Source organism: Arvicanthis niloticus, chromosome 1 (assembly GCF_011762505.2).
Source record: "Arvicanthis niloticus isolate mArvNil1 chromosome 1, mArvNil1.pat.X, whole genome shotgun sequence".
NCBI lineage: Eukaryota > Metazoa > Chordata > Mammalia > Rodentia > Muridae > Arvicanthis > Arvicanthis niloticus.
This window is the reverse complement of record NC_047658.1, coordinates 18,137,068-18,152,760: the sequence shown is the minus strand read 5'-3', so window position 1 is coordinate 18,152,760 and position 15,693 is coordinate 18,137,068. Positions and strand designations below refer to the sequence as shown.

The following is a 15,693-nucleotide window of genomic DNA, read 5'->3' as shown; positions in this document are numbered from 1 at the left end:
ACAGACCTCTTGATCTCCTCGTTCTCCTCTAAGATCTAAGTGGAACGGTCTGGCTGGAAAGTATGTGGTCCTGCATGCCCCACCTATGTCCTGTCTTTCCCAGTCCTCCATGCCCCTCAGTCCTGGCTGGAGTCCCCTCCCTCACTCCAGCCTCTAATTGCCCTTGAGCTCACCTTAACTGTCCACCATTCATCGCACCTTGAGGTCACAGTCGCCTGCCTCTTTGCATTCCTGGCCCCCAGCCCCCTCCTGCCTCCTATCCCATCCACGAAGAAGGGGCCTGCACGGCTGGGGGAGTCTATAAGTGTCCCCAGGATGAGCCTAGCCACTGGCTGACAGGCCTGGCATGGGACATGGCAGGCTGCAGCAGGCCAGCTCCCTGCCCCCCATTGCCACCTGGTACAGCCGCAGTGTTGCCATGGTAACCAGGATCCTAGCCGAGATGGCTGCAGAGAAAGCAGAAAAGATGGAGAACCTAAAGTGCATGCGCAGCAGCTCTGTCCCAGACTCCATCAGTAGAGAGGAGCCGGATGGGGAAGGAGATAGGGCAGAACCTGACAGTTGTCACAGATAAAGAATCCACTTAGCACTGGGGAGGGAGAGAAAAGATGCAGGGGTGGGGACAGGGAGAAGAGGGCAGGAACACACTGTGCAAGGAATTGGAGGGGGAGATTCCTACCCTCTCATCCCTGGTAGAGGCTGTGGTCTTTCGTGTCCACAGAGGGTCTAGTTCTGCTATGTGTAGATGATAAGCCAGGCTGCATTAGGCCAGGCCAGGAGTCCATGTGTTGTGTGCCTGGCTCTGGCTACCTCTTCATCTCCTTAGGTCTCCTCAGACTTCCTGGGTAACTTTAACTCTCTGAAGGTTAAACCTTGGACATATGGGCCACTCTGAGATGTCACTAATGTCCCCACTCTAGTCCTGGCCTGGCTGCATACTTTTCTTCTTGGTAGTTGCAGACACTGCAGGGGACTCCGGTCCGCTCACAGTGTCCCTCGTGTGGTCCAGAACTGTTCATTCTGTGCACCACCCTTGTACAAACTTTGTTTCCCAGGTAACCAGGGATGCGTGTGAAATGGAGGGGACTCTTCTTGTGAGAACACAACCACTTGCTCAATGTGTCACCCAGACTGTCCGTGGTGGCCTTCCTGGACAGCCGTGCCTGTAGATGGTCCAGTTAGGAGAGGTTCTGCTGCAAGTTCCTGAACAGCACAATGGCACCCCTTTTCTGGGGAGGCACACATGGAGCAACCAGGAGAAGCTGGGGGTAGCTCTCCTGCCCATGCTTCAGAGGGAGCCCCGCCCTGGCAGCAGTGTGGTCTTGGACTTAACAGCACTCAGAACCCCAATATCCCACAGTTCTGTTGTTCCGTGCTACCTTGGAGCTTTGCAGTCCTAGGTCCCTTCCGGTTGGGGTTGTGTGATGGGGGAGGCACCAGAGTCAGAAAGGAATGGCGATGGAGACAGAGACACATAGAAGGGCAGCTACTGAGCCCCCACCCCCCACCCCGACCATTCCTGGAAGGGCAGCTGGGGAGATGGAACCATGCTGCCCTGTGGTGGGTGAACCTGTTCCTCTCTGGAATCTTGGGGATGGAGCGTCCCAGAGCTGTAACTTTGGAGTATCCACTCTCCTCTCCTGGGAGGACAGCATCCTTGTCTGTCCACCCTCTCCTTATCCCACCCACAGGGGCTTTGTGTTCTGTTTCTCTTCAATACTTTCATGAACAACAAAAAAAAATTTTTTTTAAACTTTTTCCGTGTTTTTTTTTTAAAGTAATTACAGAGCAGGTAGTGATTGACGCAAACCTCCCTTCAGTATCAAAAGAGTCTGTGGGGTGGGGTGGGCCGGCCAGGGCCGCGAGTGGAGCTCGCTGTTGGGGACACTGTCTGGAGTTGCCCCTTGGGCTCTGGTGAAGTTGTCTGTCTCTTGTGTTTTGAGGGTGAAGGAGTAGGAGGGAAGGACAGGCGTCAAACTGCAAAAGAAAAAGAAAAGGAAAGGAAAGGAAAAAAGAAAGAGCCATAAAAGGAGGGTTGTTGGGATGAGGGGAAAGGGTACCCCTTGAAGAAGCTCCTCAACCCCTAGAAGGAGGCGGGCAGGACAGATGGGCAGAGGACACGGCAAGGCGGAGGGCGGGGCCACCTCTCCTGATCTCCAGGTCCTTTCCCATTGCAGGACGGGCAGGCGCCGCCAGGGCTACTCGGCAAGCAGCAGCATCTCGGCCCGCGTGCCTGGGTTTAGATTTGTGTCTCTTGCACGTTCTCCTTGGAGCCGCTCTTGAAGAGCAGAGGTTCATGGATGGAGTTGAGGCCAGGGCCCTTGGCCCCGCACCCGCCTCCTGGGTTGCCGCCATAGTGCGCCTTGAAGGCGGCCGCCACGTAGTGGTGATGGTTGAGGTGGTCTCGCTCCAGCGCCGGAAGGGCCAGGTGGCTGTCCCCACCCACGCCCGCGCCTCCAGCCACCGCGGCGGCTGCAGCCACCGACACAGCAGAGGCGGCGGGCAGCTCGTCCTCTACGTTGATGATTTCCACAGTGCGCGTGGGCCCGTGGTGCTTGTGCAGCTGGTGCTGCTTGCGCAGCTTGTAGAAGGCCACCAGCATCACGGCGGCCATGAATGTGATGGCCACGAAGCAGCCGATGATGATTTTGGTGGTCTTCATGACATCGTCTAGGTCCTTAAGCGCATTCTCTGTCACGTCCGTGATGGGCACCGTGAAAGCTTTTTCCGTGGGCCGCGAGGAGCGCGGAGCCGGTGCCGTGGTGGACGCCGAGGCCGGGGCTGCAGCATCAGGCCGGCCACCGCCCCACGCGCCATCAGTCGTGGGCCCCGGGGGCTCCTTCTCAGTACCTCGGGGCTGCTGGGCCTCCTCCCCCGGCTGCGTCTCCAGCGTCTCCACGGTAACCGTGGTGAAGTAGGTGTAGCCGCCCGCGCCCCCTGCACCGCCCCCACCCCCTGGGCCCCCGCCACCAGGCCCTCCCGCAGCCACGGGGTCCACGGCCGACACGTTAAGCGTGGCCGAGGCAGTAGTGTTGCCAGCTGAATTTGTCACCATGCATGTGTACTGGCCCGTGTCCTGCACGGTGACATTGGTGAAGTTGAGTGTGCCGTCGTGCAGCACTGAAATGCGCACACGATAAGAACCGTGCGTCATGAGCGTGCCATTAGGTGTCAGCCAGTTGACCGACGTCATGGATGTGCCTGTGCGGCACTTGAGCTCGGCCGCCATGCCCTCGGTGACATTGAGGTCTGTGGGTGGCTCCACGATGACCGGGGCATAGCAGGTGAAGTGGGACTGGTCCAGTTCACCGATGTAGCGGCCCTTGAGGCCGGCGGGCGCGTGGCAGCGTGCGCAGCATGTGGTATTGCTGGGCACTGTCTCCTTCAGCCACCAGCTGAGCCATAGCACGTCACAGTTGCAGTGCCAGGGGTTGTGGTTCAGGTGGACACGCTCCAGGCGGTGAAGGGGCGTGAAAAGGTCGTGCGGCAGCGACATCAGGTTGTTGTGGGACAGGTTCAGCTCCTCCAGCGACTTGAGGTCGTCGAAGGCGTTTCGCTCGATGGTGGCCACTTGGGCATGCATCAGCCACAGCTTGCGCAGGCTGGTGAGGCCCTGGAAGGAGCCGGGGCGAATTAGGTCCAGCCGGTTCCCCGACAGCTCCAGCTCCTCCAGGCGCACAAGTGCTGTGAGATTGGGGATGTCCTTTAGGTTGCACATGCCCAGGTTGAGGTAGCGCAGGTTCACCAGCCCCTCGAAGGCCGCCTCCGATATGTACTCCAGCCGCTTCAGCTCGCCCAGGTCCAGGCGGCGCAATGAGGGCACTCGGTTGAAGGCATAGGATGGGATGCTTTCGATGGGGTTGTTGCGCAGCCACAGCTCCCGGAGCTTGGACAAGTACTCAAAGGCCTGTGTGGGCACTGTGGTCAGCCGGTTGTCGAAGAGCTCTAGTGTGTTGAGACTGGGTAGCCCATTGAACGCTCCCACCTCGATCTTGCGCACCAGGTTCTTGCTCAGCTGCAGGATCTCCAGGTGCCTGAGGTGCTTGAATGTGTCGGTGCGGATCACCTGTGGGGAGACCAGTGTCAGTGCGCCTGACAAGCCTGTGAGCACGACTCTCCAGTTCACAGCGGGAGAATGAGACTCAGCGATCAGTATGTGGTGCTAAGGACAAGACCTAGGGCCTCTAACATGCTAGACAGGAGCTTTGTGACTGAGCCCATCCTGGCCTCTCACTGGAGGATTCTAGATGGTCGATAGCCACTGAGCCATGCCCCAGTCCCTCACTGGGAGATTCTCAGGTAGATGCTATACCATTATCCTTCATCCCCAGCTGTCTTTTTACGTTGTATTTGGAGTCAGGATTTCATTAAGCTCCCAAGACTGGCCTCAAAGTTTTGATCTCCCGGCTTCTGACTCTCGGGAATGACAGGCCTGTGCCTCCGTGCCTGACTTACTGGTGCTTTTTCTGTGGCCCATGATGCTTTCCCTGTGCACCTGTCACTCCCCCTTCAACAGTCCTAACATTTCTCTGTTCAGAACGGTGGAGAGGAAGCTCACTACGTGGTTTGCTGGGCGCTGAGCTGGGTGGGCCTGCTACCCTCTTGTTGGCTGTTTTGATGGACAGATAAAGAAACCAAGGCTGCAGTTGTAATGAACACCACAGTCCTCTCGCATCCCCGCCTCACCTTCCTTGCTGTGGGACCTGTCACTTGACCATTGTCCAGGGTCAAATCCCTCAGGAAGGGAGGGCAGCAGAAGGCAGTTGGCTGACAAGAGACTATGAACGTGCTCTCATGCTGTTGGAACTCCCTGAACCTTCACCAGGATCCTGACTGTGGTCCTCATGGGCTTTGAGGGCAGCCACTCTAGGGAGAAGAGCCCTGGCCTACTCACCCAAAGCCTTCATCGCAGTAGCACCTGCAGAAGGCAGCTTGAGGTCATCAGCCCCGAAGCCCCACCTTCAGTGTCTCAACTCTATCTCCTCCTCTTATTCTCACCTCCACCCCGCCCCATCCCCCATCCCCTGCAAAGGGCCTTTAGACCCTTCCAAACCTGACACTTCCCCACTCACAGCTTGCCACAATCTTCTCCTACCCCATACAAGCTGCATACCTAGATGACCAGGGACAGTGATGCCCCATACAAACAAAAAAAAAAAAAAAAAAAAAAAAAAAAAAGATCGAGACAGGGTCTCATGTAGCCCAGGCTGGCCTTGAATTCACACATAGTCATGGATGACTTGAATTCCAAATCCTCCTGCTTCTACCTACTGGTGTTAGACTACTACAGGTGCTCTCCAACATGAGATTTATGCAGCAGAGCTGGGGACTGCAACCCTGGACTTTCTGCATGCCAGGCAGGCACTCTACCAACTGCATCCTAGCCCAAGAGCCACTAAGGAGCCACCGTCCTGTCTTGAAGCAGTTCATCCTCCACAGCCATCGCCTTCCCCTTCCTTCATGCTTCTGCCTTGTCGCAGACCTTGACAAGGTCTGTGGAACTGCAGGCTCACTCCTGCTTCCGAGCCTGTGTATCTGCTGGTTTCCTCAGCCTCCAAGCACCAGCCTACCACCTCTCATGGTCAATTCCTCTATCCTTTCCATGCTCAGATCAGGGCTGCCTGCTCTGGAGGATGTCCTGGTTGTAACCCTCATGGGTGTGAGGTGCCCGTATGGTTGTGTGTCACACACCAGAGCCTCGGTTCTGGTTTTATGAGAGCAGAGCTGCCCTTCTGCAGCAGAATGAATTTGAATCAGCCCCCTTCAGAACTCCTGTCTGGGACACCCATGTTTTCTTGGTGCTGGGGAACCTGGAGACCGGAGGGCTCTCAGATGCATCTGATCCCGGAGGCACACCCCTAGCCAGTCACTTGTTCTGCTGAGCCACAAGCACATTTCATGAGGACATTCATGAGGACATGAACAGCCTAGGCACCCTGACGATTCATGGAGCTGTTGTGGTTTTAGGGGGAAGAGATGATGAGGGGGTGAGGGAGCTGAGCATGGCAACCCATGCATATAATTAATCCCAGCACTCAGGAGTCTGAGGCAGGGGGATTATTGTGAGCTGGAGGCCACTCTGGACTGAGTCTCAACCCCACTCATACTGTAGCCCTTAAGAGGAAAACTCAGTTACTCTCACTCACTGTGGTAGGTTAAGTGGCTGGAGTCTGGATTGAGATTTCATGTGTAAGGGGGCTGAATTGGAAAGAGGGTCCCTCAAGACACACTGCCAAGGCTGGTATCAGGTCAGAACCACAAATGGAACAAGCATCCACAAGCCCTTCTTTCCTACTGGTGGGGGTCATCCGTGCTTCTGTTAAGGAACTATACATAGCAAGGGAAGGAGAGCCCAGAAGACACAGGAGCTCAGCTGGGTCAGCCTTTCAACTCACTCGCTCATTCTCCTCCTCCTCTTTAAAAAATTATTTTGTGTGTAGGGGTATGGTGTGTGTGTGTGTGTGTGTGTGTGTGTGTGTGTGTGTGTGTCCCACAGAGACCAGAAGAAGGCTTTCAATCCCTTGGAACTAGATGCTGGGACCTGAACCCAGGTTCTCTGCAAGGGCAGCCAGTGCTCTTAAGTGTCCAGGCGTGTCTCCAGCTCTCAGTCCACTTTTCTGTGTGTACAGAAGTATAGGTGATTAAACTTTAAACCTTGGCGGGTTTTGAGACAGGAGGCTCTGTAGGCCTTGAGTTGGAGCCAAGCCTCCTGTTTTGGCCCCCTAAGTAGCTGAGAATACAGGTGTGTGCTGGGATCACCAATCCCAATTGATGTTTGATCATGTTAGGTTGATTAGATAGAGAAATGCTGGGAGATTGGTGAAGCCCACATCTGGGGGGTGCCGGAGAGAGCAGGTCCAGAGACCAGGAAATAATGAAGCTTAAACTTAATATGTGTTTAATCCAGTGAGGGGTTGGGGGTGTGGTTCAGTGGTAGAGCACTTGCCTGTCCTATGTGCGGCTTCGTGTCCAGTGGTCAGATAAGTAGTGACTGCAATCCTACAGGGATACTTGGTTCTAAATTTTCAACTCAGCAGACCATGATCAACACCTATCAATACCTAACTGTATCTTCCTTTCCAGTTGGTGGCCAGAGTTGTCCAAGGTGCAGTTCTAACCTCAGTGACTTCAGTGTGTATGTGCACACAGAGAGAGAGACACACAGACATACACACATACACACCTACACCCTGCTCTCTCTGCATTCTCTCCTCTGCTCCACTCACACCAGGCTCACACACAGGTCTCCTTCACTGGTCATACTCTGAGTTCTTGACACTCTCCTGAGATGGTCTCCTGCACATCCTCTGGAGTTCCTGGGAAAGCCATCTTTGGTATCTGCTTGCTCACCTGTCCCACACGGTTCCACTTATCACATAGATTTTCACTAGCCGCATCACACTGGCTGACACTGGTTTGACGTGTCATGTTCCTGTCTGGACTGTGAGTCTTGAGAGGAGACTGTGGCAGCGAGGTCTGTGTGCACAGCTTTCAGTGCAATGCCGAGGTTACTGAGCCAGCTTTGAAGGTGAGTAAGCTGGGAGAGAAAGGCCTTGTGATGTGCAGTGTAGTCAGTCAGCGGGAACTCAGTCACTCAGGAGACAGGGCTCTGGGCACACCTGGGAGGGGGTTTCTAGATTGGATTTGAAGACCAACCCTGAATGTGGGTGACGCCCTCCTAAGACTGGGGAGTTCTGGACTGAATAAAAGGAGAGATTGTGTTGAGCACCTGTGGACTGGATGCAGTGTGAGCAGCTGCCTCCCCCTCCTGCCTCCATGCCTTTACTGACTTGTTGGACAGCAGCCAGAGAACTGTGGGTCAAGAGTCAAGATAAACCCTCTTCCCTTAAGCTGCTTTTATGTCAGCTACTCTGTTATAACAGTGAGAGAAGTTACCAACAAAGACCCTTGCTAGACAGCACCAGAGATGCTGGGGACTGCCTTCTCATCTTTCAGTGAGGGTGACAATGCCAAAGATTGAAGCCCAGTGACAGGACTTGGGAAGCTGAGGCAGGAGGGTTGCCATGAGTTCAAGAAAGCAGGATTATGAGTTTCAGGCAAGGTTATCAAACTTACTATGTGCCCAAGGAAGACCCTGAACTCCACCTCCCAAGTGTGAGAATTATGAGTGGTTTAGACAGGGCTGGGGGTTGAACTCAGGGCTTCATGCATGATAGGCAATCACTCTAGGAACTCAACTCCAACCCCACCCTAAAGTCTCTGCCTTTTGGTAAAAAGCTTAGCTCATTTGCCTTTATTGTAACCATGAACACAAAGAAATTACTTCTACAATGCTGCCCGATGCTTGCACCTATGCTTTTCCACCTCTCCTGTGGATTGGATTTCTTATGATCCCATTTACCCTCTACTGCTTTAGAATTTATAGATGGCCTCTTCTCTCTAGCGGCTGCCCTTGAAACACTGTGCTGGTTTGAACAGGAATGATCCTCAATAGGCTCATATATTTGAATGCTTGGTCATTAGGAAGTGGCACAGGAGGTGTGACCTAGCTGGAGTGGGTGTGGCCTAGCTGGAGTGGGTGTGGCCTAGCTGGAGTAGGTGTGGCCTTGTAGGAGAAAGTGTGTCACTGGGGGTAGTCTTTGGGGCTTCAAATGCTTAGGTCAGGCACAGTCTCTCTCTCTCTCCTCTCCTCTCCTCTCCTCTCCTCTCCTCTCCTCTCCTCTCCTCTCCTCTCCTCTCCTCTCCTCTCCTCTCCTCTCCTCCTGCTGCCTGTCAGTCAGAATGTATAACTCTCAGCACCATGTCTGCCTGCACACTGCCATGTTCCCCTGCCATGATGATAGTGGACTGAACCTCTGACACTGTAAGCTACTGCAACTGAATGTTTTCCTTTATAAGAGTTGTCCTGGTCATGGTGTCTCTTCATAGCAATAGACAAACATTGTATTGTTTTTTTAGTTGCCCTGGTTGGGGTGCCCTGGTACCCCAAGGAGGTCCCACCACACTGGCTTTGATGGATGTTCTGAGAAGTTCTATGTAATTATGGGCCTTCCAGCAGGACAGACATGAACAGGACAGACACATTTCTAACCTCACAGAGCCCATAGTATGGTAATTGATCATCTGTAATGGTGTAATTGTGGTACTTCCAGCATGCTGGGGTGATGGGCTTCAGTACCCCAATACTGTCTGAAACACTCCAGATGTCCTTGTCACAAGGCTACTCTGATGTCATGTCTATTCTTGCTTGTCAATTTGACTACACCTGGAATTACCTAAAACCCAAATGGCTGGGCACAACCAGGAGGGATTGTTTTTTCTTTTTTAGTTAAATCATCAGAAACAGAAAGACCTACCTCTAATCTGGACCTTTGAAGTGGGAAGATCCACCATTACTACAGACCCACCTCTGATCTGGCCACACCTTCAGATGGTGTTGGGTATTGAGGCCAATCACTTCACTGAGGCCAGAAGCTCCACAATTACACCAAATGGGTAATTACCATAGTATGGTCTCTTTGGAGTCAGGACTGTGTCTGTCCTGTCCACATCTGTCCCAGGGAAAGCCCAGAATGACATAGTCTGTATAAAGAACATGGAAGAAGGAAGCTTGCTCTCTACCTGCTTGCTCTCTCTGGCAAGTCCATTTCTTCACTAGCATTAAAGTTGGCTTATTCAGGATTCTAGTGTCTCCTGAAGAACAACTCATGGACTGAACAACTTGGATTCTTGGATTTTCCATTGACAGACAGCCATTGTTGGACTAGCTAGACCACAGGCTGTAAGCCATTCTAATATGTCCCATCCATCCATCCATCCATCTATCATCCATCCATCCATCCATCTATCATCCATCCATCCATCTATCATCCATCATCCATCCATCTATCATCCATCCATCCATCTATCATCCATCCATCCATCTATCCATTTTATCCTATCAGTTCTGTTTCTCAAGACAACCTCGACTATTGACAGGCATCATGGTGATGGGCTCTTGCAGCAGGAAGCCCTCCACCTCTTGCCCAACGTTGCTGTGATAAAGGAGAAAGGGGACAGGGTCTGGGATGACAGATTCCAGCTAGCCGCATCTATCCCCTTAGTCCTTTAGGAACTGCTGATTCTTGCCTGGTTCCTTGCAAGAGCTGAGGACCTAGTGGAGACTCGGGCAGGGAGCCTGACCCCAGCCCTTCCTGCAGCCTGGCTTCTCAGACCACCATGCATGTTGCTGTAGTCTGTAACCAGGACTGGAGTTGAGTGAATCACACTGTGTTCTGTTAGGGCTTTTAAGAAAACAAACTGTCAGGAGATCCTTTATTAAAAATTTAACTGTGGTAGGAAAATGATTAAGTGGCCCGTTCGCCCTAATGCTATTAAGATAAATTGTTTTCATACATGCTGAATGTAATGAAGCAGGAAAAAAAAAGTTGAGCCAGCTTATGAGGGTAATGGTTGTTTTAGTTTTTGTGGCACAAATTTTTGTTTTCAGGTTTAAAAGATACTGGGCTGGAGAGCTGGCTGACTCGGTTAAGTCTGGCCATGCAAAGCATGATGTCCTGAGTTTGATCTTTCGAACCCACATAAGAATCCGGGTGCATCTGTGACCTCCACACTGGGGAGGAGGATGCAGGCTGATCCCCGGGGTTGGATGCCAGACAATATAGCCACATATGTGAACTTCAGGTAAAAATGGTGGAGAGGGACAGAAGAAGACATCTGATGCCAACCTCTGGCCTGTATGTATATGCATGTACGCTCATGCAACACGCATACACCACACCATAACACACACATAGCACACACATATACATATACTCACACCATACACAGACAACATGCACACACACAGACACTTGCACACTCACACCACACCACACACACACATACACACATCACACCACACACACATACACACACATATATACCCACACCACACACAAACACATACACTCACGCATATACACATACCACACACACACATCACACACAAATACCACACATACACTCAAAACACACACACACACACACACACACACACACACACCACACACAAATACCACACATCCACACAAACACACACACCACAATACATCCACAGTACACACACATATATACACATATCATGTACGCACACATTTATACCCACAGAACACACACACACACACACACACACACACACACACACACATCAAAAATCAAAAAACAAACCCCCCAGCTGTTTCAATGCCAGTTTCTTGTATTTATCTCTTATCTTTGATAAGGTGCCTTCTTTTTCCACAGGATTCTTTGATGGTCAGCACATGGCTGGGGCCATATGCTGGCACCAGATTGGCAATTTAGTCACCCAGGCTTGGATTGGTCTCCTTCCTTCCTTCCTTCTTTCCTTCCTCCCTCCCTCCCTCCCTCCCCCCTCCCTCCCTCCCTCCCTTCCTCCCTCCCTCCCTCCCTCCCTCCCTCCCTCCCTTCCTTCCTTTCTTCCTTCCTTTCCTCCCTTGTGGCCAGGGCCTGGGCTTTCCCTCCTGGCTGCCATTAACTAAGAAGTGCTAGGAGCTGAGCTGAAAGAGTTGAACCCTAATTCTACTTCCTGACTAAGGGATCGCCCCTCAGTCTCTCAGTCTCTCAGGCTGGGGTGCTCTGTCTATGCTGAGGAAGGGCTTGCAGAGCTGGTGGGTCCCCTCCTCCTTCCTCTCCTTGACTCTGAGAAAGCACAGGCTGGGAAAGATGGCTCCTGGCTTTGACTTCATTTGTGGAGGTGGAGTCTCAGGGCCTAAGTCTAGAGTGAGGAGTGCGTGGCCCTCAGGCAGGCATAACAGTCCCAAGTGTTCAGTGTGACAGCTGCATGAGGGGAGATGGGATGGAGGTGCGGCCACCAAGACCTGGTTTCATGCCATGCTGTGGGTGAGCACTCTCCAACTGGGCCACACCCCTACTCCCGAGCCCCCAGACTTTTCAGTAGCTCTGACAGAGGGACCTGTTATCCTCAATTTACCCAGGATGAAGTGGGGGTCTGGGCAGTTTCCATAATGCACCTGTGGCTGAGAGTGGACCCTGTATGTCCCTGACACAGAGCACATGGGGACTGATGGGTAGATGAGATGGTGAGAAAGGTGTCCCAGGAGGAGGAAGGTATCTGCGTTTGAAGAACCTCTTGGTCACAGAGTTTACAGGGTCAGGGCATGGGATGGATGGGATGGAACTGAGCTCAAAGGAAGGGCATGCTGTCCCATGGTTGTAGACCCACCATGCAAGAGGGTTAGGCGACGTTGTGGCCAGCCTGGGCTACAAAATAGAACTCTACTTCAAACCCCACCTCCCTGCACACAGTTGGCAGAGTTCTTGCCCAGTTGGCAGGAGGGCCAGAGTTTGATTCTCAGAATCCATAAAACCACAACAAAAAAGGCAGGTGTGGTGGTAGGTGTTTGTCACTTCAGGCTGGGGATCCTGGGAGCTCACTACCCAGGGAGCCTGGCCTGACAGCTGAGCATCAAGCACTGAGAGACTCATCCTCACAGGATGTAGCTATTACTGGAGAAATGGTGTCTGAAGTTGTCCTCTGGCCTCCACATGCATGAACACACACACAAACAGGAACACACAAATACCACATACACACATATACACAGTACCCCCTCACAAACACCATATACACAACATACATACCACACCACAGACATATACACCACACACATTACACACACACACACCATACACACCACACACACACACCCCATATACACACCCCACACTACACAGATACATACACCACACATACTATACACACATACCACATATATACCACACACCACAGACATACACATACCACACACACACACCCCACATACATACACATTCACACACACCCCACACATACCACGCACCATATAACAGACAGACACATCACACACCACATACACACACACACATATACACACTATATACCATACACACTAAATACCACACTCCATACACATATACCACACACACATAAGCCACACACCCCCCATACCACACATACCCTATACCACACACACTACACAACACATACACCATGCTACACACAAATACACACAGACCACACACATACATACACACACACACCACATTCCATAAACCACAACAAACATACACTCCACATACCACACACACACATACACTACACACACACACCATACACATACACACTCACACACACCACAGACACATCACACACCACAGACACACCATATACCACACACACACACACACACACCACACTCCATAAACCACAACAAACATACACTCCACATACCACACACACACATACACCACACACACCATACACATACACACACACCACAGACACATCACACACCACAGACACACCACACATACAACACATACTACACAACACACACATACACTCCACACACTCCACACACTCCACACACTCCACACACACACACACACACACCGCACTATATACACACACACTAAAGAATGTTAGGGGTGGGGCTGGGAGACTTCAACTGGTGAAGTATTCAGCGCCTCCTGTCCCTCGCACTATATAAACTAGGTGTGGTGGCACTTTTTTGTCATCCCAGCCTTTAGTGGGTGGAGACAGAAGGATCACGATTTCAAGCTTGTCTTCAGCAATGCAGTGAGTTCAGGGCCAGCCTGAGGTAAATGAAGCTTTATCTCAAAGAAGAAAAAGAAGAGGATGGAGAAGAAGAAAAAACCTAACCCAGCATGCAGCTCAGTCTCGGGAGGCAGCTGTGCGACCCTCTCCCAGGCTCTTCACAGACAGGTGTGGGAAGGAGGTACCCATCCAGCGGCCGACATCAGCCTCTGCCTCCCTTATCTACAGCAGGGGCTCTACCCTTGAGCCACACCCAGCCCCTCACTGGGGGTTTCTAGGCAGGGGCAGTGCTACTGAGCTGTACCCCAACCATCTTTTTACATTTTATTTTGAGAAGTGGCTTTACTGAGTCTCCCAGGCTGTCCTCCTGCCCCAGCCTCCTGAGCATCTGTGAAGCCAGGCCTCTGCCACCACACCAGGGTTTGCATCTGCTATTTCCGGTTACTTGTCCCGATTGCAGATTGGAGGGTCTCAGTGAGCAAACAGTTAGAAAACAAGACATCACGGACAAGTTAAATTGCCCACAAAGAGCAGCCCCGAGAGAGAAGCATGGGTGGTATTTTTGTGCGTTCCTTGTCAAATGGTTATTTAAAAGATTTATTTATAGCTGGGTGGTGGTGGCACACGCCTTTAATCCCAGCACTCGGAGGCAGAGGCAGGCAGATCTCTATGAGTTCAAGTGCCAGCCTGGTATACAGAGTGAGTTTAAGTACAGCTAGGGCTACACAGAGAAACCCTCTCAACAAACAAACAAACAAACACACCCAAAACAACAACAAAGATTTATTTATCATTAGGTGTATGGTGTTTTGCTGGCATGTATGCATGTACATCACATGTGTCCAGTGCCCACAAAGGCTGAAGGAGGACGTCAGATCCTCCTGGGACTAGAGTCTCATGTGGTTGGAGCCACTGCGAGGGTGTTCAGACCTGAACGTAGGTCTTCTGCAAGAACAACCCTTTAAAGCACAATTAAAATATTTTATGCATATGTGTATTTTGCTTGCATGTATGTATTTGTATGTGTGTGTGTCTGGTGCCCTCAGAGGTCAGAAAAGGACATCAAAGTTAGGAGATTCTCAGATAATATGTGGGTGCTGGCAACTGAACCCAGGTCTTCTGCAAGAACAACCAGTTCTCGAAACAGCTGGATCATGTCTCCAAACCCCCTCCCTGTGAAGTTTTAAAATATTAACACCAGGGAATCATTTGGAGTTCTTCCTATTTTTTTTAAAGCTCTGTAAAATTGATTGATCAATGGACTGAAATGGAATCTCACTACGTAGCCCACAGTGGCCTTAAACTCCTGGCAATCTTCCTGCCTCAGCCTTCTTAGTCTGTAGCTGCACACCTTCCTAAGAGTTCGATGTCATATACGGGGCACTTCAAAGTGTCTCCCAATCTTTTTTTGAGACCACATTGTAAATGCCTCTGCAGAATTCAGAGAGATCATGGGGACATTCCTTCCCTAGCCATAGCTGTGCAGAGGGAGCATGGGGTAACTCGTTCCTCGCTGTGGGATGCTGCCTGTTAGGCTGTCCTCAGATGGGAAGTCTCTGAACCTTCAATTTCCCTCCAGTGGTCATGGTGGAAGGACTGCATAGAGCCTCTGTGGAGGCAGCCGCACTTTGCTTAGTTAAATGCACACATGATCCTAAGACCTTTCCCTGGAAGAAGCCATCCATGGAGATCACTCTGCAGGGCCCAGGAAGAGCTTCTGGGGAGAGTGGATGCACACACAGGGATTAAGTTCAATGCCCAGCACTCACATAAAGAACTAGGTGTATAGCTCACGGTAGTGATCCTGGGACGTAAAAATGGAGACAGGGACTGGCTGGGTAGCCAGCCTAGCTGATTTGGTGAGTTTTAGGTCTGTGAGAGTCTCTGTCTCAAAAATTCACAGCTCCCAGTGAATGACACACTGGGATGGAACTCTGATCACAGGCACGCAAGTGCACACACATACCACCATTGCAGCAGCAGCAACAGGAAGGTAGAGACCACCGTGAGCATCTGAGGGTTGTTGTGGACGGGGGTGGGGGGTGGGATGGGGAAGGGTGCTGCAGTAAGGATCCCAGCCAGGTGGAGCAGCTTCTGGAAAATAAGGGGGCGTGGAG

The 15,693-nt window shown here is 51.7% G+C and overlaps 1 protein-coding gene across 2 annotated transcripts in view; it reads right to left on the bottom strand.

Annotated features, from left to right (window-relative positions):
• Positions 1-1,672: 1,672 nt before the first annotated feature.
• Positions 1,673-15,693, bottom strand: part of Lrrc4b (leucine rich repeat containing 4B) — a 34,452-nt gene continuing 20,431 nt past the window's right edge. For both annotated transcript variants that reach the window (XM_034489852.2, XM_034489845.2), the window contains exon 3: positions 1,673-4,066. In XM_034489852.2, the coding sequence (XP_034345743.1) occupies positions 2,240-4,066 (1,827 nt within the window). In that variant the 3' untranslated portion in view covers positions 1,673-2,239. The remainder of the gene's footprint in view (positions 4,067-15,693) is intronic.